This window comes from Podarcis gaigeae (assembly GCF_964106915.1).
Source record: "Podarcis gaigeae genome assembly, chromosome: 11".
In the NCBI taxonomy this organism is placed as follows: domain Eukaryota; kingdom Metazoa; phylum Chordata; class Lepidosauria; order Squamata; family Lacertidae; genus Podarcis; species Podarcis gaigeae.
Window position 1 is genome coordinate 23,151,159 of NC_139687.1, and position 25,034 is coordinate 23,176,192.

The window sequence follows — 25,034 nt, forward strand, 5'->3', positions numbered from 1 at the left end:
TATGGCTTTGAGACAAGATCTTTCGCTAGTAACTGCCACTTTCCCACTTCATTAAATACATCTATTTAGTTATTTGGTATTCTTCTATTTTACACAAATCTGATATATCTGGTGACTGTTAATGTATCATCCTCCTCTAATTTATTACTATGGACCTGTTGTGTTGGGGGTGGAGTACATGACAATCTGCTTATTAAAATCACGGGACTGGTTTAAAGAACACAGAGACACCCTAAAATCAATGTCTTGAGCAATGATTAAGACGGGATATCAACACCAGCAAAAGCCCAGATATGACTGACAAGGCTAGTTTGCACATGCCACTTTGTGCTCGCAGGTGATCTGTTCTGCTGTGTGTAGCATGTTTTCCGGTTTGTAATCACAGCTTCTCAATGCCTGCTGCTGTATTTACACATTTCATTGTACAGTGTCCCCCCTGGGCTCTTCTCCAGTCTCCTGTATGACTTCATTGACAATAATGGAACTAGCTAAACATTCTGTGCCTTTTCCCCACAGGGTAATTTGAGTGTTAGCAAAGAATGATTTCTCAGAATAGCTTTTGGAGACTTTGAAGGCAACCTGCTTTTGTGTTGCATGTAAGTGTGTATTTGTTTTTTGACACAAAAGAATTACTCTTGCAATGACTGACTAGAAAAATATTTCACATTTGCCTCTGCGGCTGCAGGAGGTAGGAAGTCAATTGTAGAACTGTACATTTTCACGAATCTTTTCAGGGAGCCAAGTGCATTTATCATCAACAAACAATGTGGCTATCAAATGTTAATAGGAAAGAGTAGGGTGGTGTCACAAAGGTTGGGTGCTATGGACACTCTCTGCAAGATTCCCGGGGGTTCCATGCACTCACTCAGGGTTTGTGTTCCTTTGGAGAATTCAGACACGGTGGAGACTATCACAGCTTTAAGAAATATGGTTTATTTACTTATTTACACCTTCAGTCTGCATGGGGTGGAGTCCAGGTCTTACAGCATGGTCATTTCAAGAGGAGCTTGTCCCCCACAGCAGTGCAGCTGCTCTGGTTATCTCCTGCTTGGACTACTGCAATGCGCTCTACATGGGGCTACCTTTGAAGGTGACTAATCCAGAATGCGGCAGCTAGACTGGTGACTGGGAGTGACCGCCGAGACCACATAACATCAGTCCTGAAAGACCTACATTGGCTCCCAGTACGATTCTGGGCACAGTTCAAAGTGTTGGTGCTGACCTTTAAAGCCCTAAACAGCTTCGGCCCAGTATACCTGAAAGAGTGTCTCCACCCCCATTGTTCTGCCAGGACACTGAGGTCCAGTGCCGAGGGCCTTCTGGCGGTTCCCTCTCTGTGAGAAGTGAAGTTACGGGGAACCAGGCAGAGGGGCTTCTTGGTAGTGGCCCCCGCCCTGTGGAATGCCCTCCCATCAGATGTCAAGGAAATAAACAACTATCTGACTTTTAGAAGACATCTGAAGGCAGCCCTGTTTAGGGAAGCTTTTAATATTTGATGAATCATTGTATTTTAATATTCTGCTGGAAGCCGCCCAGAGTGGCTAGGGAACCCAGCCAGATGGGTGGGTATAAATATTTTTTTTAATATTTTTTTATTATCTCTCCCTGCCAACCTTTAGCCAGCCTATCCAAGATGGATCCCAACTTTCTTCTCCATTCTTCTTCCCAGAACACCTTGCTCGGAACTCTCTTTTCTTGTCACTTCAAACACACAATGTATCACCTTGACAACATCTGTCTCCTCAGGCCAAAAGATTCCTCTCAGATGGCCCATCAACCCCATTTGTCATGTTGACAGATTTGCTCTTCACTTGTGGGCTTGCCGCTCAGAAGGTTGGCGGTTCAAATCTCTGCAACAGGGTGAGCTCCTGTTGCTCGGCCCCAGCTTCTGCCAACCTAGCAGTTCGAAAGCACGCCAAAAAGTGCAAGTAGACAATTAGGTATCACTCCGGTGGGAAGGTAAACAACATTTCCGTGCACTGCTCTGGTTTTGCTGTTCTGTTGCGCCAGAAGCGATTTAGTCATAATGGCCACATAACCCAGAAGCTGTCTGCGGGCAAATGCCGGCTCCCTCGGCCTGTAAAGCGAGATGAGCACCGCAACCCCAGAGCCATCCGCGACTGGACTTAACTGTCAAGGGTCCTTTACCTTTACCTTTTTAGGCTGGTTTGCATAAGGCAGCCCAGGGATTGCTTGTCTGGCACATTTCTGTAGCTTGTACTTTCATCCATATCCCAATTAATCAAAATCTACAATTTATTAATTTCTAGGGGTTTTTTGGGGGGATCCCCTCCCAAATCTATAACACTGGGCATCAAACAACCCATGTTGTTTGTATCTCTCTCTGTTCCTGTCAATGTCTCATAATGGCTTTGGTTTAGACCAGGGATGAGCAGCCTGATTTCAACCGGGAGGAGGAAGCCTGGAAGGAGAGAAGAAATATGGGAGGAGCTGAAAGGGAACACTGGGAGGAGGAAGGAGAAAATCCATGTGCAAGTGATGGCTTCAGACCTCTGGCAAAAATGATCTGCCCATCCCTTGGCAGCCCATTGTGTGGAGAAGGAGGGTTAGAGAAAAGGGGTGGCAGTGAGGTGGCTCTGAACGAGCCCAGTTTCAGCCCTTCCCACCAATCGCAGGTAACCCTTCCTGAGATTACAGACCTTTATTGTAAAATAAGGTTTCCTGCTTTTGTTTTAGATAAGATGAACTACTCTAGCACTGAATGCGATGTAGGGAGAGAATTCCTGCAAGGAAGAATCTGTCCCAGAAGCTATGATTAAATGATGTATTAAATACTGGATATGCTCATTGAAAGTTCAGTGTGACCAACAGATGGAAGCAGGAAGCTGATGCTTTAATATAAATTATTAATGCAAGAGGGTTGTCCATAGGACTGGAAGAGTCTTGGACCGAAGCCGCCATTAAGATGCTGACTTTTGCTGATTAGCACATCTGCTTTATCTATGTGAATATTATGCTATAAAAATATTCCTTTATGATAGTACCTTAAGGGCACATGGATGGGGGGGAATGTTGAATATATTTACATTATTTAAAGTAGATTGCTACTATGCGGGCTATGCACTTGCAGAAGTTTAATTCGATAGGAGTTTTGCAGAAGTTCCTAATAGATTATGCCCAGTGCACAAATATTCTCACGTCAAGTGCCTGTTGCTCTAGAACTTATAAGAAGCTCAGTTTTAACTTGCCTATAGCCTTCTAGTGCTTAATAGTTTTTTTGCTTGACTACACCATAGTAATTTCTTTAAAATGCAGGCTTAACTGCTATGGTTAGCTGCTTAGGCTGGGCAAATTAAATTAAGCCTCTGGCATATGATTTAAGCTTTGTTTCAGCTAATTGAGCATCTAATGGGTGAGGATGAATATGAGCTATACAGAGAAATATTGTTTTTCAAAGTTTTTCCGATTAACAACCATTCAGATGAGTTAACAGGAGCATTTAAGCAGACACTTTCGCAAGCAAGTTTAAAATGAATCGTTGAGCCTTGCAGAATACTGTCATTGTATGAAGTGTACTCTGAGATATTCACCCTGTTTCACTTCCCCTTTTCATTCCTCTGTTTTATACGTTAGTAGTGAATTGCCTGTTGGTTTTTATTGGCCATAAGCATGGTCAAACTTTCTTCCTAACCTCACTTCTCTTTCTGCAATTGGTCGATCTGTTGTGATGTCACAGAAGCTTTTGTTGTTCTTAGATGTTTAGACAGCTGCCTTACCCTAGACTTGCAAGAGCTGTAGTGACATCAATGGAGCTGATGCAGCTCATGGTTCTTTTGTTATCTGCCATTGGTCAGCTGCTGTGACCACATAGAAGATATTGCAAGCCTGTTTAGGGCAACAGGAAATGCTACTAGGGCCGTGTGAGGAAAGGGAAGAAACTTTACCAATAGTTAAAGCTATGGTTTTCCCAGTAGTGATGTATGGAAGTGAGAGCTGGACCATAAAGAAGGCTAATCGCTGAAGAATTGATGCTTTTGAATTATGGTGCTGGAGGAGACTCTAGAGAGTCCCATGGACTGCAAGAAGATCAAACCTAGCCACTCTTAAGGAAATCAGCCCTGAGTGCTCACTGGAAGGACAGATCCTGAAGCTGAGGCTCCAATACTTTGGCCACCACATGAGAAGAGAAGATTCCCTGGAAAAGACCCTGATGCTTGCAAGATGGAGGGCACAAGGAGAAGGGGACAGCAGAGGACGAGATGGTTGGACAGTATTCTCGAAGCTACCAACATGAGTTTGACTAAACTGCGGGAGGCAGTGGAGGACAGAAGTGCCTGGCGTGCTCTGGTCCATGGGGTCACGAAGAGTCAGACATGACTAAACGACTAAACAACAACACAGTGGTAACTCGGGTTACATACGCTTCAGGTTACAGACTCCGCCAACCCAGAAATATTACCTCAGGTTAAGAACTTTGCTTCAGGATGAGAACATAAATCGTGCAGCGGAGGCAGCAGGAGGCCCCATTAGCTAAAGTGGTGCTTCAGGTTAAGAACAGTTTCAGGTTAAGTACGGACCTCTGGAACGAATTAAGTACTTAACCCGAGGTACCACTGTAGACTAAAGAGTCAAGACAGAAACAAATATACAATAGGAAAAGCAGAGAAAAAGATGTAGGGTGAAAGGGGTTGGATTTTAGGACAAAGTTGGTCTGGAATAAGGAAGGAACTGAAAGAAGCTTAAGTCACACAACCACACCAGCCACCTCTATAAACTCTGCAAGGAGCAGAAAAAATAACTCAAACATTTTTTTTGTGTTCCATTTGCATCCCTTCTGCATCTCTTAAAAGAAAAAACATCCTCAGTTGGTGCAAATAAAAGGAGTACTCTGGTAAAGTCATTCCCAGATGGAAATTTAGAACTGTCTGTCACAGACTCACATCCCATTCCTGTGTCTCCCTTTCATCTCCCTGGTATTTTCCAGTCTTGGTGAGCTTGGGGAAAGTTTCACAACTGTGTCAAATGGGTCAGAGAAACAGCACGAGTTTTCTAAGGCTCAGAAGCTGTTCTGAAGCTTTAGGACTTGCCTGCTCGTGACCCAGGTCATTTCAAGTCCAAATATGTTGAGAGCAGGTCACTTTGACTTGAACCTACTTCATCCAAAATCAAATGCACAGTCGTAATTGTTATAAGAATTCTAAGGTCCCAAATATAAAATAAACGTTCATAAATGTACAAGGCAAACACATATGTAAGCATATAAACCATGTGTCTGAAATAGTACAGGAGAGCAATCCTGAAGCCATTTTGACTCTCCCAAATTGGCCTCAAATATTTATTTGCAAGGAGGGAGGAAATGGGAAAACCTCTCCATTGTCTTTTGCTTACCTGTCTTAAGGGTGTATTTGTGTATGAATAGGGTGAGCCTGTGACCTGGTTTCAGGAACTAAAAGTGTTTACCATCACAAAAGAGTGGCCAGGCTGCCCAGGTAAAGCAGCCAGTGACCATTAACAAATATCCTGGCAAACTGGAATTCTTCTGTAGACGGCCTCCTGTGATATATTTCTGCTGTAGACCCACCTCCTTCTGTGATGTATGTATGATGTTTTGAGGGGTGGTCTTGAGCTACAGGGTGGGCAATTTCAAAATTCTATATAAGGGCTTGCACACCATTGTTCGGGGTTCCTCCTCTCTCCCACGTGTGGTGAATGAGGACCCTGTTGCAATAGTTTAATAAAGTCCATGCTTACCTGTATACTGAAGGAGTGTCTCCACCCCCATCGTTCAGCCTGGACACTGAGATCCAGCACCAAGGGCCTTCTGGCGCTTCCCTCATTGCGGAAAGTGAGGTTACAGGGAATCAGACAGAGGGCCTTCTTGGTAGTGGCGCCCACCCTGTGGAACACCCTCCCTTCAGACGTGAAGGAAATAAGCAGCTATCCTATCTTTAAAAGACATCTGAAGGCAGCCCTGTTTAGGGAAGTTTTTAATATTTAATGCTGTTTTGTTTTTGTTTTTAACACTCGATTGGGAGCTGCCCAGAGTGGCTGGGGAAACTCAGGGTATAAATTATTATTATTATTATTATTATTATTATTATTATTATTATTATAGCTGCTTTACTTCTCAAAATTCTCTGTTTGGCCTCTGTTATTTTCTCCTACCAATAGGGAGCCCACTTAAGGACTCTATACAGGCTCTTGAATACCCCATAAGGGGAAAGGAGCAGTTGTTTTTTTCTTATAACATAATTTAAAAGGATTTCTAGTCCATTAGCCCTGCACACATTGGCCCATCAGTTAATGACCCTGATGCTAGAACCAACATGCTATAACAGTGAGGACAAATACTAAGTTTCATTTTAAAACAGCAAAAGATGTCATCTACATTTTGAAAAAATAATCTAACCAACCCTCCTCCTGAGTTTGGAAACTATTGCTAAGATACAGTGGTAGCTCTAGTTCCGGAGGTCTTTTCTTAACCTGAAACTGTTCTTAACCTGAAGCACCACTTTAGCTAATGGGGCCTCCTGTTGCTGCTGCACTGCTGCCACATGATTTCTGTTCTCATCCTGAAGCAAAGTTCTTAACCTGAGGTAATATTTCTGGGTTAGCGGAGTCTGTAACCTGAAGCATATGTAACCTGAAGTGTGTGTAACCCGAGGTACCACTGTACTGTGCTGCTCTTTTGCATTGTTTGTTGCCTCTGTATAAAGATGACCAGAGCAACTTCTACTTTGCAGCAAAGATGATGTGAATACACATATAAAGGAACACAGGAGACCAGAAATGGATTGTTGGACACACATGCTGTATTTGGAAAGCTGGATGTATTCCAAAGGTTACAAATCTGCACACATGCAAAACTGAGGACCATTCATTTCAGTGAGGGAAGTATATTGGACACACGTCTGAAATTTAAGAATTTCTAAAAGAAAACATGCACCCTTTGGCTAGTAAATGCTTCCCCTGGCCTTAACTTTGAATTCCTAATTCGTTTCTGTAAAATATATTTTCAATTACCCAGTCTTTCCACTAAAAAAAAAAAAACCAGAACCCTTCAACATGGGTTTCATCACCAATGAGAATGTGACATAATGAAATTAAAGCATAAACAATACAAACAACAGTATAACTACTTATAGGAAACAGTATCAGACACTTGCTCTTAAAAGATCATCAGTTGAAAAGTATAGAATGAGGTAGCATCTCAAAGACAGCAAAGTGAATGCCCAAAATACCAAGAATGTATTTTACTTTAATTACAAATATAAACTTTTGCTATTAAAACAATAAAGTGGGGAAAATCAGTGATGCCCCCCCCCCCCGTGATGCACAACCATTTAACCAGATGCCATTTTTAACACAGTGCTGTGATTTTAATAGAAGTTGTGAGATTATGCAATCAACAGATTGGACAATGGACACCCATGTATGATTCTCCGCCCCCCCCCATGACTGATGCATCATCAAGTGATGATTTCCATTAGTGTAACAGCCATCACAGATCAAATACCTGAAAGAGACCTTTTATATTTGTGGATACAACTAAAAAACTATGAATCCGTTGATTTACATCCATAAGTAAATCAGGCATTATAAACTTCCATCTGCAATAAATGGTCACCAATCTTTGTCTAGTAACATGCACAGTAACATTGGAAAGCCACTGCCTTTGTTACTCATTGTTCTTCCTTTTTTAAATTTTAGAAGCACCAGATCCTAGTTTAATCCAGGTGCTACCATAGTTTAAATTAAACTAAACCGGCCCTCTAGTTTCTCTCTTTTATATATATATAGCTATGAAAGAGGTGTCTGTTTTTGCTTGGATGGAGGGGGAATATGGGTGTGCGATGGAGAGGGAGGGGAAGGGGGGAGGGGGAGGAGAGAATAAACCTTGGCCTGTGTGTGGCTGGAATATAGGCTACTGCACAGTGACATCCATTGCTCCGCCCATCAGTGGCATGTAGCCCATGGATGGTTGCTGATAAGGTAATGTGGTCCTTGGGCTGAACATGTCCTCACCTCTGCTATATACTAAGGCTTCCTTACATATCAGTGGGGTTAGGGGAACCCCAAGGACTGTCAAAGTACAGAGAAAAATCTTTGGAGCGAGGACCCTGGAAGGGAGAAATCTGTCCAAAATACCACAATGAAGACTGAACACACTCTGTAATCATGGAATGCAGATTATTGGAGCAGGAAAAACAGAAAACTATGGGGTGGAGGTTAAGGAATGGAGTATTCTGGAAAATGAGCCATATCCAATGAGCCATAGTTTGAACACTTGTTCCAATTCAGTGCTGCATTTTGTAACTCGATAGGCTAAAGTTTGTATGATATTTCATACGAATACAAATGCAGTTGTGTAATATATAGATTCAAACTCTGTGTTCCTATCTGTACACTTTTATACTGAAAGCTTTCCAAGGCCTCCTTTGCCAATCTTTCTTTTTTTGTATGGTTAACGAACAGTCTACCTACCAACTTTGATAAAATGAATGACAAATGTGGTAGAAAAGCTAGTCTAATCAAGTTTCTTTTTAAAAACTGACTTCTATTTCAAGGTCTTCCTTTTTCCAATTAGTGTCCCTAAATTGATTGTTTAATGCATAACTAATCTCAAAACTTGCACTTCCTTGCTGATGGGGAAAGTTACTGCTCATTTTGTGGAAGCCACGGTACTTATGGCTCACATTTATCAAGAGGTGGCATTTTAGAATTCATTATGGCTGCTGCTCTGCTTTTGCTGAAAGCAGACTTAAAATGAACTGATACAAAACATATTTCTGAGTGAGTTGTAAACACTTGTGTGTTCAAAGTGCTGCTCCTGCTGTGTTTAGAATTTAATCCTGAACTTGTAAACTAGTGTCAGGACTGTACTGTTTCCGGTGGGGCTTAATATGACTGAATGTTCCTCATTAAAAATAAAAAAATAGAACCTACTCATGTGGAAAACTGGCTTGACATAGAGACTTAGCTAGAAACCTCTCTGACAATCCAACTTACAAGATGAAGAAACTCACAGACGTGTGTGTGTGTGTGTGTGTGTGTGTGTTATACAAAAGTGTCAGAATCTTTCGGTCCCTAGGATCCTGCAAACTCCAGGTGACCCCTTAGCCTCAATGGCCTGGCAATTTCTTTCTCATCACAAGACCCCCTTTCTGTTTTTATTTGCAAGGTGTAGGACTTGCCTACCTATACCCCTAAATGTCTAATGTAGTGATTCCATTCACCTGCCCATGCTATTCTGGCTTGCCCCAGACTTAATCTCTTACCTTTCTGGCTCTAACCAGTCCAGGTTTCTTCCTCCCTTGCTTGTCTTGCTCTTGTCCCTCTTCCAACGCCTGCTTCTTCCACTCATCAATGTCTTAGATCCTCATCCTCCAACATTCCCTTTTATGCAGCCGCCCTACATGTCTGCTTAATGCTACTTACACCCAGCTGTCCGTTTCTTGGCTCACTTGTGTTTTCATTTGAGTGATCTGGGAATGTCATGGGAGGCAGCTGGAGCATTGTCATGCAACCACCACGATCTTTTCTGAAGTGGTACCTCCCTCGTCTGGCAAAAGGGAGCCCGGTGGAGTTGAACCCAAAATCCCACTAAGGGTACTCTTGTAGAAAATGGCTGCTTGGTTGCCCAGATTTCAAGGCATTTTGTATTCAGAGTACACAACATCCTTTTTATTTCAAGACAATTTACCATCCGACATGTTTTTCTTATCATGTTTGCTGTTAATCTTCTATTAGCTTTATCTTATCTACTCCTTTTGTAAGAAAATTTGGAGCAGAACACACAAGCTAAGCATAGTATGCTGAGAGCCAGAACAAATGGCAAGCAGGGAAGACCAGGCCCATCGTCATGGCAACTGCTATCCCGATACAAATCGTTGGCGGGTGAGTGAAATTCCTTTCAGTGGGACAGTATTAAGATTTGTTGCAACGTTTCTATAAAATGTGGCTGTAATACTGTAATAACAACTCGTTCTATGCAAGTATGTTCAGGAAACAATAAGGGCATACTAGGCCAGCAGAAAATTCGGACGAGAATTTTTCAGCAAACAACTGCTGCTGTTCTTATTTTATTTTTACACTACTCTTCTCCTAGTGGGAACCTGTGGTGCTGAACACAAAAACTGCAATCAGAAAATTAAAAACATCTTAAAATAAAGCTCTTACCAAATATGGAAGAAAAAACAATAGCTGCTGAAATTCCAATTGGCGTTCATGCCTCAAAAACACAAGGTAAGCAGCTAGGTCTTCAATTTGCATCAGGGAGAAAATTCCTTATATGATGTTGCTGTTTGAAAATTGTAAAAACTTTTCAAGCAGACCTGACCCACTTCATACTCTATGTATCCCACAATTATGGGGGTCAATTCTCCACTCCGGGGCATTTAAACAGGCCAGTGCTGCTCTCAACAGCACAGTTGCCCCAGCACATCACCTATCCAACCCACCCTCTAATCATGCCTCTTTTGCAACCTTTTTCTTTCCAGGTCAGCGGGCTTTGCTATGGTTTTTTGCAGAGCCAGGAAGGAATTTCCCCTGTGTATCAGGTTTCCACCTTCCTCGTAGCAATAGTAAGAACTTTGGTGGTTGGCGATAACAAGGTACCCCGTTAGAGGAGTACTGAGGAAAGTCTCTGTTCATAAAGCCAGAAGTGTGTCGCTGGAGGGCCGTAAGAGATTCTCTCAGCGCCTGGGGAGGGGGACCATTTGTGTAAACACACATTTTGCCGTGGTCCTATTTTCCCCCAACTGACCCTGTCATACCTCAGACCCCTGGCTGGGAGTTGAGAGGGATACACATCCAATGCTTATGCCAAGGTTTACCTACAATTGAAAACAAAGTTGTGGCCATTTTTCAATCCCAAAATGTTGCATCCTTTCATTCCGCAAGGTGGCCTGGCTCCCTGGGGAGGGGCTGCTGCGACAGGGTGCACAATATCCTTTTATTTACTTTAAGCCCAGAATACTGATTTACTTGTAATGCCATTTTGAAGAAAATATCCTTTTATTATTAACTTTAAAACATAGTAACTTTTAAGATTTATTGATTTGATTTGTTCTCTCTTCTGTTGTGAGCCCAATATTTTACCTTTGCCTATTTTTTGTCGCTGTCCCCACCCGCCCGCATGGAATTCCTGCTACCGCAAGCAAGGAATTTAGGTTAACATTCTGAAATCTAAGGTACACTGACAGCTTTTGTACTAAGACTAGATTGGCACACCACTTTACTTGCACTATTTGCACAGGGGTTGTGTTCTGGGTTATCGCGTGCAACAGCAAAGCTTGGATAAACCAATTACGCCCCCTTTTCCTGTCACTTCCAGGTTTGTAGCGATGTGTGAGTGCATGGTCATGAATGCTTTGACCACGTGCAAAATGGTCATTGCCTGTATCTGAATGATCTGAAGTAATTTTGAAATCAACCAACTATACTTCCAGCTAAGCCTTTAAGTTGATACAGTCCCCGCCCCCCGGGCATAAATGGTGTCCAACAGTTAGGATGTATATGGTTTTGTTATATATTTTGGCATTTGCCTCATGCTTTCACTCATCAGGAGTCTACACAGCAAAGGGAATTAGATGAGGTATTCCAGGTTCTCTGGTTACTGCGAAGATCTTGTACATAGTCCATAACCTAAGGATCATGTCTTCCTAACGGTAAGCCCTGATGTTACACTCTTATTGGCACAGACAGAAGAGCAACACAAACTGATGCTTTGGCAACAGAGAAATCTTTGGATTATATTGAATACTATTGCAACAGAGAAGGCCAGAGCTGAATATTTTATCTCTAAAATAGTGATCAAAGCAGCTCGACAAAAAAGTAATCACATTTTTTTTTATTAGCAATCTTGCATCACACACCCCGCCCCCAAAGATATAAAATCTTCCTAGGGAAATATATATATATATGAAAACCTTCCAATTAAATCAGCTGGCTTCAAGGGACAGTATGAAAAAAATGAGAGACAACGTAAAGGAATGTTAAAAATCCTTAGAATGGTGGAACTCCTGCAACAAGAAACTTAGATTCAGCTTTACATGATTGCTTTAAATGCACCGATTTCTTCCATTAAAAAAAAATATGAACGTATGATAAATTGTTCTTAACATATATGGGCATCAAAACTGACGTTAAAAATGTGTACAAGTTTGAAAAATGCTCACAGAAGATGCAAGGAATAAAAACAGTAATTCCTGAATTTTTTTGTCTTTCCTTGGATTAGTATGAACTGGACTGCAATTTTTACAACTTTATATTTTGTATTGAATTAATTGCTTTCATACAAGAATTATTTTGAATTAATACAAACGTCTGCTGGTTAAGGAACATTCAGGCATGATTAAACAGCCAATGAAAAATAAATGAGTAAAAAAATAGGCTGCAATCCTATGCTTTCTAACTAAGAAGTTTAGGCTGCAATCCTGAACACACTTACCAGGAAGTAAGTCCCATTCAACGCAACTTCCAAGTAGACATGCATTTTAATGTAGACTTACGCAATAGGATTTCTGAGGGAACATGTCGTAAGATTGGGCTGTAGGTCTAGTCACATGAAACATTCTTTGGAAGCGTGTTTTACAAGTAAACAGACTACAATTCATTGCATCTTTTTATTTTTCTGAATTTTAACCTTTTTAATAATTTTTACTCCCTTAAGAACAATTAGAGGCTTCCAGTAAATATTTCCCGCTTATGGACATCATAAAACTGAAGAAGTAGTTACAGGAATGTTCTGCTGGCATTTAAGGATTTCATCTAAAGAAAAAGTATTCATTTTTTATGTTTATTGCATAAAATGATTCATTTATAGCTTCTTAATACTCTTCCACTGTACTATTTTTCCCCAACAGTTCACATGAAATTGTGTGAATACAAAAAATGAAATAGGGAATCTATATAGTGTCCTCTGAAGAATGCCTTCGAAACATGAAAATTATAAAAGAATTTAATGTCATTAAGATGGGAAATGTGCCTGGATATCAACATGGCATAGATCAGATTACTACAGTACAAAAATGTGCGACTATAAAAGCCATTTCCCCATTAAAATATTAGTTTCAGAGGAAATTATGTATCAGCAAAACTTAAAAAAAGGTGAAGGTTAAAGGAACTGGAATCATACAGAATTGCAATTTACAGTGCATTCCTACATATGTCTACACAGGAGCAAGTCCCATTGGGTTCAATGGAACATGCCCCAAGGTGTTTATAGGATTGCAGCCTTTACTGGTTGCCAATAGTAAACAGTAACTTTATTTAGGGAAGTGGAACTTTTAAATCCCCATGGCTTCAAGAACTCAGTGTAAAATACTGGAGGCAGAAATACTGAGGAAAAGCATCTTCAGAAATATGTAACAAACATTAGCAAAATAAGCATGGACATTTAAGTTTGTACAGTGACATTTTAAAAATATAGGCACATGATTCTCAATGCACTGTTTGCTACAATATACATGGCAAGGCAGCTTTTGCACACCTTTAAATTTACGTGTATGTTGCAGTTTAACTGATAGGTGAATTTTACAGTATCATTTATTCTTCCATTGTTTTAATTCATTACATCGTTTTCTACATTCAATTAGAGCATTCAGACCACCACCACCACCAGAACAAATTTGGTGCAGGAGAACGGAATGTAACCACCACTGTCAAATAAAAAAATATGTGTTTTAATGTCCTTCCCCCTTCCCCCCAAAAAACACTACATGGACACCAATAGAGTAACAAGATGTATCAAAAAATAAGGCACATTTATTTTGATATTGAAATATTGAAATAGAAAAAGGCTTTCAGAGAGCATTAGTATCCAAATGTTCTGTAAAAAAATCTTGTATTCATGAAATTATAGACTTAACTTTCCTTACTCTTCATAATGGAGTAATTGCACATATCCCAATGTGTCAAGTAACGAAACAGAAGTTTGTTTGACATTTCCAAGAAAGATGAATCTAAAATTCCGGAATTTTAACTTCTGCCACTTCAAGATGGTAGGATAAGTGATTATAATTTTCCACACTTCTCAAAGGCTCTTGGATTTCACTCTACAGCTAGAGTGGGATAAATGCAGACTCCATGTGGAACAAAATTGTAACTGTCGCTTATAGAAGTCTTTACAAGTATTTGGACAATAGCTTCGCCAGAGCATATTCAGGGTTTTAATTCCAGACTGTACTATCTGGGATTTCAACAATATGTAATTATTTAAGACCCAATTACAGATCAGAAAACCATTTAAAAATCAACAGTCCTAACCTTTCAAACACAAAATCATAAACTTAGAAGCCATAAACTAACATTTAACCTGAGATTCACTATGTCGATGAGAATATCCTTTGTTTTTCTTCCACTTCTTATACTGATGTTGGCATTTTGTTAATAGTAAAGTTGCTTGCTTGCATCATGGCTTTTTACTGTGCTGGAGATCAAATAAATTCTAGAGTGAATGTACTGTCACAGTATCCAAGCAGCTGGAATAGAAATGTGCTTCTTATTGCACACCAATCTTTGAGAAAAGTTGCAGATTCTTCTTTAGCATTTGAGTTCTAAAGGTCAAGTTTCATCTCAGCTGAATTCTGTATGTGTTTATCTCCATAGGACTCATACTGATTTCACTAATGTTTCTGGCATCTGGAGGTGAATGCATCAAAGATAAGGATGTAGGTATAAGACTTCCCACATGGAACTTGTTAAAAAGTCTGTGCACCTTTAGCTGCAGAAGTAAAAAAAGATCATTATTTACAACACAGAATTGGACATGAATTTTAACTTCACTCTTTAATGATTTTACAACTAAGTTCCTCGTAAGTAGATTCTAACTAGGGCTGGGCGAAATATGGATATATCATCTAAAACCAGCTTGAAGTTCACATTCTGAAAACCGTTTCATAATATGTATAACTTGGCAATATATCACAATTCACAATGTGTGTGAGGGCTGGGAAATATCTGGCTTTCAAAATTGCGATATATCACCAGCAAAACATCACAAGATACCATGATGTCTGAAACAAGAATGGAACTATGCAGAGGTGAACAGGTCACTACAATTCTGCTCACTTAAGTGAACTGCAGGCTTGTGTTTCTCAAACAGCAGTCCCTCATCATGCAACATGGGAGACGTCTCTTAAACTGAAGAGACTTTCAGGACTGGTTTGTGACATAGTATAAGAGCCTGCTATTCCAAGGAAAGAAGGTAGAAAATCCAATTAAGCAGGTCCAAGCCATTATCAAAAGCAGCTGACTCAATCTCTGCCAACTTGTTTCTCTACTACTGTATGAATAAATCTAAAATATTGTAGAATACCTTTCCCTGAGTTGTAGAGCAGAGGAGGCCCAGGTCTGTGCTTGTGAACCTACAATCAAATCCCTTCCTGTGAACAATCAGGGCTGCTTCCTCAGATGGCCCAGAATCTGCCTGCAAAACAAAAGGAGAAATTGTGGGCAAAAGGGGGTGGGGAAAGGAGGAAAGAACTGTAGCGTCTGGGCAGAGGCACAAACTTTTGAATCGTGACTGAAACTGCTAGGAAATTGACAAGTTACTCTGGAGCCCAAAATTGCCTACCTTCACTGATTATTGCTATGATTTTAGACCTCAGTTATATGGCCATAACAGGTTCAGTCACATACATAATTTTAATTGCTGTATTAAAACTTAGAAGATTTTGGCATACATAGCAGTTATATCCCCAAATGCATGTGTGCAGGAATACAGATGTTATCTGAAGCAGGTTATGGGCTAATAAACAGCTCAGTAAGATGAACAAAGCATCTGTTACTTTATATACCATTAGATTCACTTGGCAGTGGCACTAAAAGCTAAGCCAGACATTCAGGCAAAATAACCTCCCACATAACTAAAACAGTGCATACAATTGTACAAAAAGGAAGTGTCTAAGCTTTTTTAGTTTTTGGGTTTTTTTAAGGATTCAGGAGCCTACAATGTTAGCAGGTACATACAATAGCTCTTCTAAAAGGCAGAAGATGGGAATACACGATAGGTGTGCATAATATGTACATTTTTTTGAAGCGGAACTCTCAAAACTCATGCTATCAGCTACTAAATGACACTGAAAACACCATTAGAGAAATTTACACAAAGAGCCATCCATTACTAGTAGCCATTGACAGACGTATCCTCCGTGAAGCTGTCTAAATAAAGCCAATTAAAACTAGTGGCCACCGCCATATCTTATGGCAATAGTATGTTGTGCCCTGCACTGAAGTACATTTCAGGCGTATCATCTATCCCTTTAATGATAGCAATACAAATACGGCAGCAAATTTCAGCATGCCTACCTGTTGCCCATTAAGCAAGATTGTCTGCTTTTTTGTTAGGCTTTTGCTTTATTTGTATTCTAAAGGCTGCCCACTATCCACCCAGTGTGTAAGAACACTTCTCCCTTTGTTTATTTAACGCTGTGAACAGGCGCATGGCTATTTTATGACAAGGCTTCATCACACCTTCCCTATTTTTGCAGGAGGGGGTGGGGAGATGCTACTGCCAAGAGAGAGAGAACGGAGGCAAACGTTATCTGGAAAAGTCTTTTGGTTCTTCTTGATTACCAAAATTCATCTTATTCTCTGTCTGGTTTAAATCTGAGTATTTTAATGCTACTAATGAAAGATTGCAACATTTCGTAATTTCACGTTGTCTTAAATATGTTGGCGTTTATCATTCCAATAATATGCATCATTAGGCAGAGAAATCTACAATTTTATTGTTCCTTGTACAAAAATGATGGTTGGTGGTCTATAAGGAAGCAGACATTTATCACTCTCTACTTCAGTAGACTCACATAATGAAAGCCCATACGTAGCATACACAGAGTTATTGCCCATAGAAATTAATTTTGCTTGTTGTGTAGAAAAGAAGTGACTGCATCTGTAAATCTACATTCATGGAAGTACATGTCACAAGCTAGGTTGCAAAGCATTGTTATAAGGAGGTAAGGAGCTGTGCATCTCAAGGAAATCATCCTAGTAATCAGACTCAAGCCCTTGCTCACTTCTCAAACTTACTTCTGCACTGCTCTTTGACACCAGTGAGTATCATTAACAGTGTCAATAATGTCAGGCACATTTTATAGTGTTTAGGAGTAAAAGATGCTAAGACTGTACTAATTTCTTCGGAGACCCATTTCAGAAGTCTTGTAAAGGGGCTTCCTAGAAAGCAGTAGTTTTGAGTACAATGAAATAACTATTTCAAACTTATTTCAAGCTTACCTTTGATTGTATGGTTCTTAAGTTAACTATATTCATATCACAGGGCATGGATGACATTAATGGAGAAAAGGTATTCAACAGCGATGGGATGCCGATGTCTGCATAGGTAATCATTGGAATCAAAGGATGATTTATGAAAGATGATGTTATATGACTAAGGAGAGAAGGAAAGCTGACTGTCGATTTTTCTTCTTTCTATTAAAAAAAGAAGATAGCAGTAAGCTATTTTCAGTTGTGGTACATTGAACATATATGCATTCATTTAAGCTGATAAATGAACCCATGAATAAAACTAAATGGCATTTGGGACATAGATAGCCAACAGTGTTTTAAAGTCAACAGTGCCCCCAAAAGATTACCATAAACAGACATACACTCTAGCGGTCAAAAGAAGCCACAGCACCGTTAGGGCACATACTTTAACCTATGGCACAGTGTGTGAATTGTGTAGTTTCTCTTTCTCTCATATAGAAGTGGTTATGCAGCATTTGGGAGTGCTTAGCTGATCTATTGGGGGTCTATATGCATATACCAAAGGAACTGGTTCTTTATCATCCATACTCTCTGTGGGGGTCTTTTGCATCCCTCTGTCATGCTGGTTCCTGATGGATAACTGAACAGTGTGCTCTTTTAATCCTGAAGCAAACAAAGGTACCCTTTTCTTGGTTTACTGGGCTGTTTCTCTGTGTGTCTCATTTAAGTTACAGATAGGTAGCCGTGTTGGTCTGCCATAGTAAAAACAAAAAAATTCCTTCCAGTAGCACCTTAAAGACCAACTAAGTTAGTTCTTGGTATGAGCTTTCGTGTGCATGCACACTTCTTCAGATACACACTTCAGTGTATCTGAAGAAGTGTGCATGCACACGAAAGCTCTTACCAAGAACTAACTTAGTTGGTCTTTAAGGTGCTACTGGAAGGAATTTTTTTGTTTTGTCTCATTTAACTAGGTAACCTGCTATACTCTGCCTGTATCCAACATTTGTAGCACTATTTATGGTTTTTCAGGCAGCGTTAATAAAGATTTTAAATTTAACTGCTACTACTTCAGACTTCCCTGGGGTCCCAGTATAATGATCTGTGACTACACCATAGACTGGAATGGCGTTTATCTTTGTCAAATCTGTACCACTTAAGACTGTGATAAATACATTTAATTTACAGCAGCTTGGTTTGTACACTCAGGATGTTCTTTATGCACCCCTGTGAAAATTTGCTAAGTTGTGCGTCTGTATGACTGTATGACTCTATAGTAGATAAAGTCATATGACGCAAAGCATGCTGCTGAAATATTTCATCTTAAGAGTAGTGTAGAGGGCCAAATATTCAACTATTGTCACTGCTATCCCTCTCCCAACAATGAGCCTACTGTTGGTCCCCATTGCTTTTACCACCACAACCACTGTTTCTTTCCCTATCCCTATTCCCTCCTTCTGCATGTAGAAGGCCCCATGTGCTCCCCTGCAAACCACAGGAGTCTTACAGTGATGCCCAATGTCTACAGTTCTACAGATGGAAGAATCACCTTTCGCCCAACCCCCTTCCACCAGAATTTATTTGGACTTAGCGAGTGGCATTATAGCAACATATTCTTTCATATGAACTCCCTAAAACAGGGAAGAACAGAAAAACTTTATGACACACCATAGTCAGGTTCAATAACATAAATGAATCCATATTTGGAATACTGAAAGATTAATGTACTTATTTGAGATATGGAGAATCCCTTGGTAAAACGTTCTTATGATACATATACATGTATATACATTTGGAAGCTAATATTTAAGAAACTGAAATCAAGTTATTTGTAACACTTCTCCTACCATATCTACTCCATTTCTTTTCTCCAACAGAATTCGGAATAGATTAGCTGTGATTTTGTTATCTTGTACACCTTGTCCTAAACCTCGATTGTCGTCCTGCATAAGTCGGCGATCCATGATGACCTCTAATTGGCCTAAAAACAAACATTCGTCTTATTTTGGATCCACCACTCAGCACTCTGTTAAAGTATCTAAAAATCATACTGCTACGAAAAGACAGACTACCCATTATTCTACATATACATAAAGGATAGAATTATTAACAGGTATACAAAATTGGGTGTCGTAAAACTCTCCTAATCCAAGATCTTTTGTCCAAAATATTCATAAACATTGCTCTATTTATATTAGTTTTTCCTCTAATGTTTTAGCAAGCACCTACATATCTTATCAACTATTCATAGAGCCTTGATTAGCCTTGGAGAATTCCATGGAACCTGCAGGGCCTTGGAGCTATGTTATGACCACAACATTGTTTACTTTCCAGCATAGTCAGTCTTTTAAAACCTTCTAGTGTTACTTACCACTTTTTAAACTTGCAACGCCAAGAGACTGAGCAGAAAGAAGAGACAATCGTATCTTGCTATCCTGGACATAAGCCATTGTTGCCATTGGATAAATATTTGCTTGAAGAGGCAATTTGCTCATTGTCTGTCTAGGCTGAATCTAAATTATCAAATGTGACTTCAGTAAATTTCATTGATAATTTACATAAGACAAATAGAAAAATAGCTTTTGCTAAATGGTAATTGAATACAGTCGTACCATGGAAGTTGAATAGAATCTGTTCCAGAAGTCCGTATGACTTCCAAAACATTTGACTTCCAATGCGTGGCTTATGATTGGCTGCAGGAGCATCCTGCAGCCAACTGGAAGCTGCGGAAGCCCCATCAGACATTTGGCTTCCGAAAGAACGTTTGAAAACCGGAAAACTCACTTCTGGTTTTCAATCGTCTGGGAGCTGAAACGTTCAACTCCCAAGGTGTTTGGGAGCCAAGGAATGACTGTACTATACTTTCAGGCTTGCCCTAAAACCAAGTTATTGATGACAGCCTATAAACAAGATCTCTTTCTAACTAGTATTTTAACAAACAATCATCTGTATGCAACACAGCTAAATCTGTGGCAGCTCCCAGAGGAAAGTCACAGATTATAATCTCAGTGAAAGGGTGAACTGGTATAAGAGAAGGCGGTTAACAACTGGGTTTTTATTTCTCTTCATCATTTTTGAGATTCACTTGCTTTCTGTGTCCCTGCTTATCTTCTAATTTACCATGTGCAAGAGCTTGCATACATGTTGCTGAAAATACAGGGAGCTTGCCTGAGTGAGGTCTGCTGCATTCCACCATAGCTGTGGGTTCATCAGCAAGCATACTGATTGCACCAACCTCAGGTTATGCTAGTTGATAACTCCCTTTTAAAGGGAATGGAAGCACCTCTCTGCTGTCCTGACTTGGGAATCCAGATAAGGGAGAGAGACAAAACATGGGGACAGACATGGTATCATTAGTGGGAGATAAAAGGTGGTATTTTTTCATTAATGTCTGATAAAATTGAGTGGAATTAAAAAAAAGATGAGGAGGATGGGAAGATAACAAATATTTTAAGATTTTCATCCACTTTATGGAAATTTGTTTTTAATTGTTACTAAATGTTTTTTTTAAAAAAAACACCATTCCAATGAAAGATGAGAGTAAATGTTAACAAAAAGGCTCATCTAAAACATAGAACATAACCCCTGTGTTTAAATTAACATATGGCATTTACCTGGTATCCATTGAGGTCAGTGTAAAATCTGTTATGGCTTTCTATGTCAGATGAAATCCGCATTGCAATCTCACGATTGTATTCTCCTCTAATGTCCACAATATTGGATACCTCAAGGGACTGACCTTCAAGCCCTAAATATAAAATGGGATTCAGTAATTTCCAAATACTAGTCTGTCAAACCCATGATCCTAAGCAGTAAGGAACCAGTCAAGTGCAACATATATTTGCAGCTCAATTGGAGCCACATAAAGAGGGGTTTCATAGATGCTTCTATTGGTTAAATCTCTACAGCTGCATATCCTGCTTTAGAAGAGGACTGGAACCAAAGGAAAGATGTCAAAAGATGCCATCTTTTGCACATGATATATTTATTAATTCAACTGATTCCACCTTTGTTGCTCTCCTTTGATTTTCAAAAGTAGTGTGAATTAAAGAATGAGTTGGGAAATTATTTATAATGAGTTTTGGGGAAAATATTTAGATTTACCTTCCACTAAAAAACCAGAGCCCTTTTTGTTGGGAATAACCCAGACAGAAATTCCCAGGAGCCAGAGAAGTTTGGTTTATGTATGCAACAACAACAGCCCGTGTTCTGTCAGCCCCCAAATGCAAAGTGAGCAAGGTCCCTTATAAAGAGCACTGGCAACTTTAGATGTTAGAATATGAAGAAAAACTTGCAGGTTTAACCCACAGAATAAGAGAGCAAGAAGAACATATATTTAAAGAAGAATGGAAAATATTTACTGAATATATGGAGAATAATTGTACACAGCTGAAAACCCTGGCAGCATTAAGATAAATTCAACAGAGTAAACAATATTTGATTGATGTAAAAGTGGAAAATTGATTTGAATGGTTATAGTAAAATATGCAGGAAAGTATGATTTGTAAATATGAACTATGGAAGGAGAAGAAGGGAAGTCATTGGATATTTTAAAGGTTGTATAATGTTTACCGTATAAGCCGACTTTTTCAGCAATTTTTTTATGTTGAAAAAGCCCCCCCCCCCCCCATGGCTTATACTTGAGTGAGGGTCCCTGGCAGAGGCTGTTGTCTATATCTTTATCTATATAGATATAGATATATAAGACTGTTAGTTGAAACCAGCTGACGTTCCCAAACACTTTTAGAAGGCACCATCACAAACAATGGATTACATTAATCTAAAGTAGGCTGAATAAATGTAGCAGATGAAAGAGTTCATTTCTGAACAACTCTCACTGCAGTTAACAAGTTTCTAAAATGGGAAACTGTAGGAAAGTCAACTGTATTCACATGCACCGAAACAAGACAATATTAAACCCAAAAAGAACTGGAACATAATTGCACAGCTAGATTTGCTAACAATACATTACCATGAACTTTGTAAAGTCGTATTGTGTGTGTCAAATGATGGAAAAAAGTAGTAACTTCAGAAAAGATCCTCCCATGTGTAACTCGTATGATAGGTGGATCAGAGAAAACATAGGGCTGCAAAAAGACAAAAGCAAAATTATGTTAGTACTTTGAATCTTCACATTTCATTGTCTTGCTTAAGGGGGGGGGGGCACTGTTGTTGCGACCCTTCAGAGGAACTCCAAAACGTAGGAAGAAGCATGTCCCTCACACATCTTCTTTCACCACATCTGTGGAATGCCTTGAAAGAGCTCCAAGCTAAAATCGTACTTTGTATGAGAGAGATGGATTTGGGGCCACATTTATCTTGTCAAAGATCCCTCAAGCTTCAACCAAGAGCTATATGAACAAAGGACAATTGTTATTCAACGACATCTGATCGCTAATTAAATAGTTTCCCTCTTTCTGGCACAGGTTTTCATAAAACTGGAATATTTATTTATGGAAATCCCAAGAAAACTGGAAGATGGCCTTCTCAGTCGTCAGCAGCAACAGCAAGCCCCCTCCCCTTATAAATGCACAACCAGGAGCACATTTCAAAGGTCCTGATCACTTATTGGCTGCCACATCTCCACCTGCCCCTCATCTGATGGAGGCCTGGGACAGGTGGTTGTGGTTTTTTTTTTGAGGGGGGGGGGGGTAATAGCTTCATGAGTCAAGCAGCAACCCCCCCAGACCTAATTAGCTCTGTGGGTTGGATGCTCCTTAATCCTGCTGTAGATCCCCGTTTCCAAAATGTTTTGTATCTGCAGTTTATCTTCAGTTAAAAATGAAGGCCCATTTCACTATCTACTTCAATATTTTAGGTTGGCTGTGCAGTTGCCCTTCCACAAATGGAAAGCTTCCTTCCATTGATGGAAGAAGCTGTGGAGTACAAGAAAATTCACCCTGATTTCCTCACATCTCTTACAACCTAGTTCTCCCAATCCTTAAGGGTACTGTTTTCAAGAAACACAAAGGGGCCGCAGCAGGAGGGAGTAACCAGCAAAAATCACCCTGCCTCTGTTTCTTCCAGTAAGAGCTTATCTGGATTAAGTCCATATTTTTTTTAGTGATACCTATATAACACGACAAGTGATAAAAATGTTCTTGATTAGATCCCAGTTTACCATTAATGGATAGCTAAATGAGCACTGACTCTCAAGAGATTCATTCTCCTTTCTTCCCAGTCCGTCATGACTCACTTTTCTCAATCCAGTGCTTTTCTGGGAGGTCACAACATCTATTTCAAAAGTGGGGGAAGTTTTCCACTAGCAGAATGGTACCTCTGGATCAAAGCCAGTATATACACTCTTCCCTGCTTTCCTCAATATAGTCCAAACACAAGCTTATTATTACCTTGGCGTCTCCATCCGGTAAGAAGAGATAAGCCCCACTCTTATCTCTGTTACTTGTAGTCCCATACCAAACAAATTCCATCTTGACACGGTGATTTTTATTATTTTCTTTCGTATTTACTTTCTAAAGGAATAATAATAATAATAATAATAATAATAATAATAATACTGTTATTCCACATTATTTCAATCTCAAAATATTTTCAAATAGTTAAATATACATACCTCAAGAAGCCCAGAATTCCCAGAGAACCAGACTTTCATGTAAGAGTTCTCTAGCATGATCTCATCCAGAGCATTCTGTATCTCTTTAACGTTGAAAACTCTATAGGGCTTGACTAGCTTAGCTTTGTCGTTATGATAGAGATTATAGTCCGCCAATGCAGCTTCAGAACTCAGACCCTCCAGCAGCTGGTAAACTCCAAAACCCAAGGGTGGTATACGAACCAAGAAAGAAATCTGTTAAGTGAAGGCAAAGAAAGGTTATTTTTCCAATATCAAGAGCAGACATCCAAGTGTAAACAAAATTATTTGGTCCCCAAACGGTGACTTATACCGAGATCCTAAACTCACAACTGTGCTAGGAACTATTTTCTAATCAAAGCCAACATCCTTGTTATGAACAGACATGTGAAAATAATGGTACTCAAGAGAGCTAGATCTCATTTAGCAGGATTCTTTTCAGTTTATTAAATCCATGCTTTCCCCACAATAAGGCAGAACCTAGGACACAATATTAGCTACAATAGCTGCCTTTCAAATAAACTGCGTTCAGTCAAAGATTCCACTACATCAATTTATCCTCATTTTCTTCTATTCTAAGAAATTCAAAGGTAATGATGCAATCAAATTCTTCTACGTTTGAGAAACTTGAGGAGCAATGAATCAACAAAAAAATATTTTGGAGCAACAAACCATCCCTGTTTTAATCACTGCATGTACTCTTACTTGAATATATAAAGAATATTAAAAGCATTGCAATGCTTTTCTTTAAAGCTGTTTCACACAAGTAAAGATGCTTACTTATATTTCAAGCAAGAGACAGAAAGGGAAATCAAGAACAGTTATTTTCTGCATGCTCAAACACTACAGCTGCAACCCCTCAGTAGGTTTCGTGTACTTCAGCAGTTGCAGGGGAAAGAATGTTTTCATTTTGAACTTTTAGGAAACTGTTACAAAAAGCATAAGGCTTATAGCAGAAAAAAATGTTGATGGAAATTCCACAGAATTTTATGGAATTGGAGAGCCAAGAGAAGTTGAAAGGAAATGTAACCTGGATTCTCCTTTTCCAGAGAGACAAACAAAATAACTTACTTTATGTCCAGAGAATTGTTAACTTCAAACTTACACATTCAGCTCTGACTTCTCACCACCAGGAAAAACATAATTAAACTAAATATTTTAAATGAAGAATTATATTTTTTTGTCACTTTGGAACCATAACCTGGATTAAAAGAAAGCTTTAGTAGGACTACAATCCTATACCCAATTTCTTAGGAGCAACCTCCAAGAA

General features: G+C 39.5%; 1 protein-coding gene and 1 long non-coding RNA gene across 2 annotated transcripts in view; one reads left to right on the forward strand and one right to left on the reverse strand.

Annotated features, from left to right (window-relative positions):
- Positions 1 to 11,799: 11,799 nt before the first annotated feature.
- The window catches only part of MAN2A1 (mannosidase alpha class 2A member 1), a 58,617-nt gene continuing 45,382 nt past the window's right edge, over positions 11,800 to 25,034 (reverse strand). The window contains exons 14-22 of the mRNA XM_083702222.1: positions 23,747 to 23,980; positions 23,523 to 23,645; positions 22,145 to 22,259; positions 20,787 to 20,920; positions 19,544 to 19,685; positions 19,020 to 19,153; positions 17,200 to 17,394; positions 15,281 to 15,391; positions 11,800 to 14,686 (exon numbers count right to left, since the gene is read on the reverse strand). Coding sequence (XP_083558348.1) covers positions 14,534 to 14,686; positions 15,281 to 15,391; positions 17,200 to 17,394; positions 19,020 to 19,153; positions 19,544 to 19,685; positions 20,787 to 20,920; positions 22,145 to 22,259; positions 23,523 to 23,645; positions 23,747 to 23,980 — 1,341 coding nt within the window. The 3' untranslated portion in view covers positions 11,800 to 14,533. The remainder of the gene's footprint in view (positions 14,687 to 15,280; positions 15,392 to 17,199; positions 17,395 to 19,019; positions 19,154 to 19,543; positions 19,686 to 20,786; positions 20,921 to 22,144; positions 22,260 to 23,522; positions 23,646 to 23,746; positions 23,981 to 25,034) is intronic.
- On the forward strand, positions 15,874 to 20,676 carry LOC310827042. The gene is made up of 2 exons (XR_014556162.1): positions 15,874 to 17,910; positions 18,147 to 20,676. It is a non-coding gene; the product is annotated as an uncharacterized lncRNA (long non-coding RNA).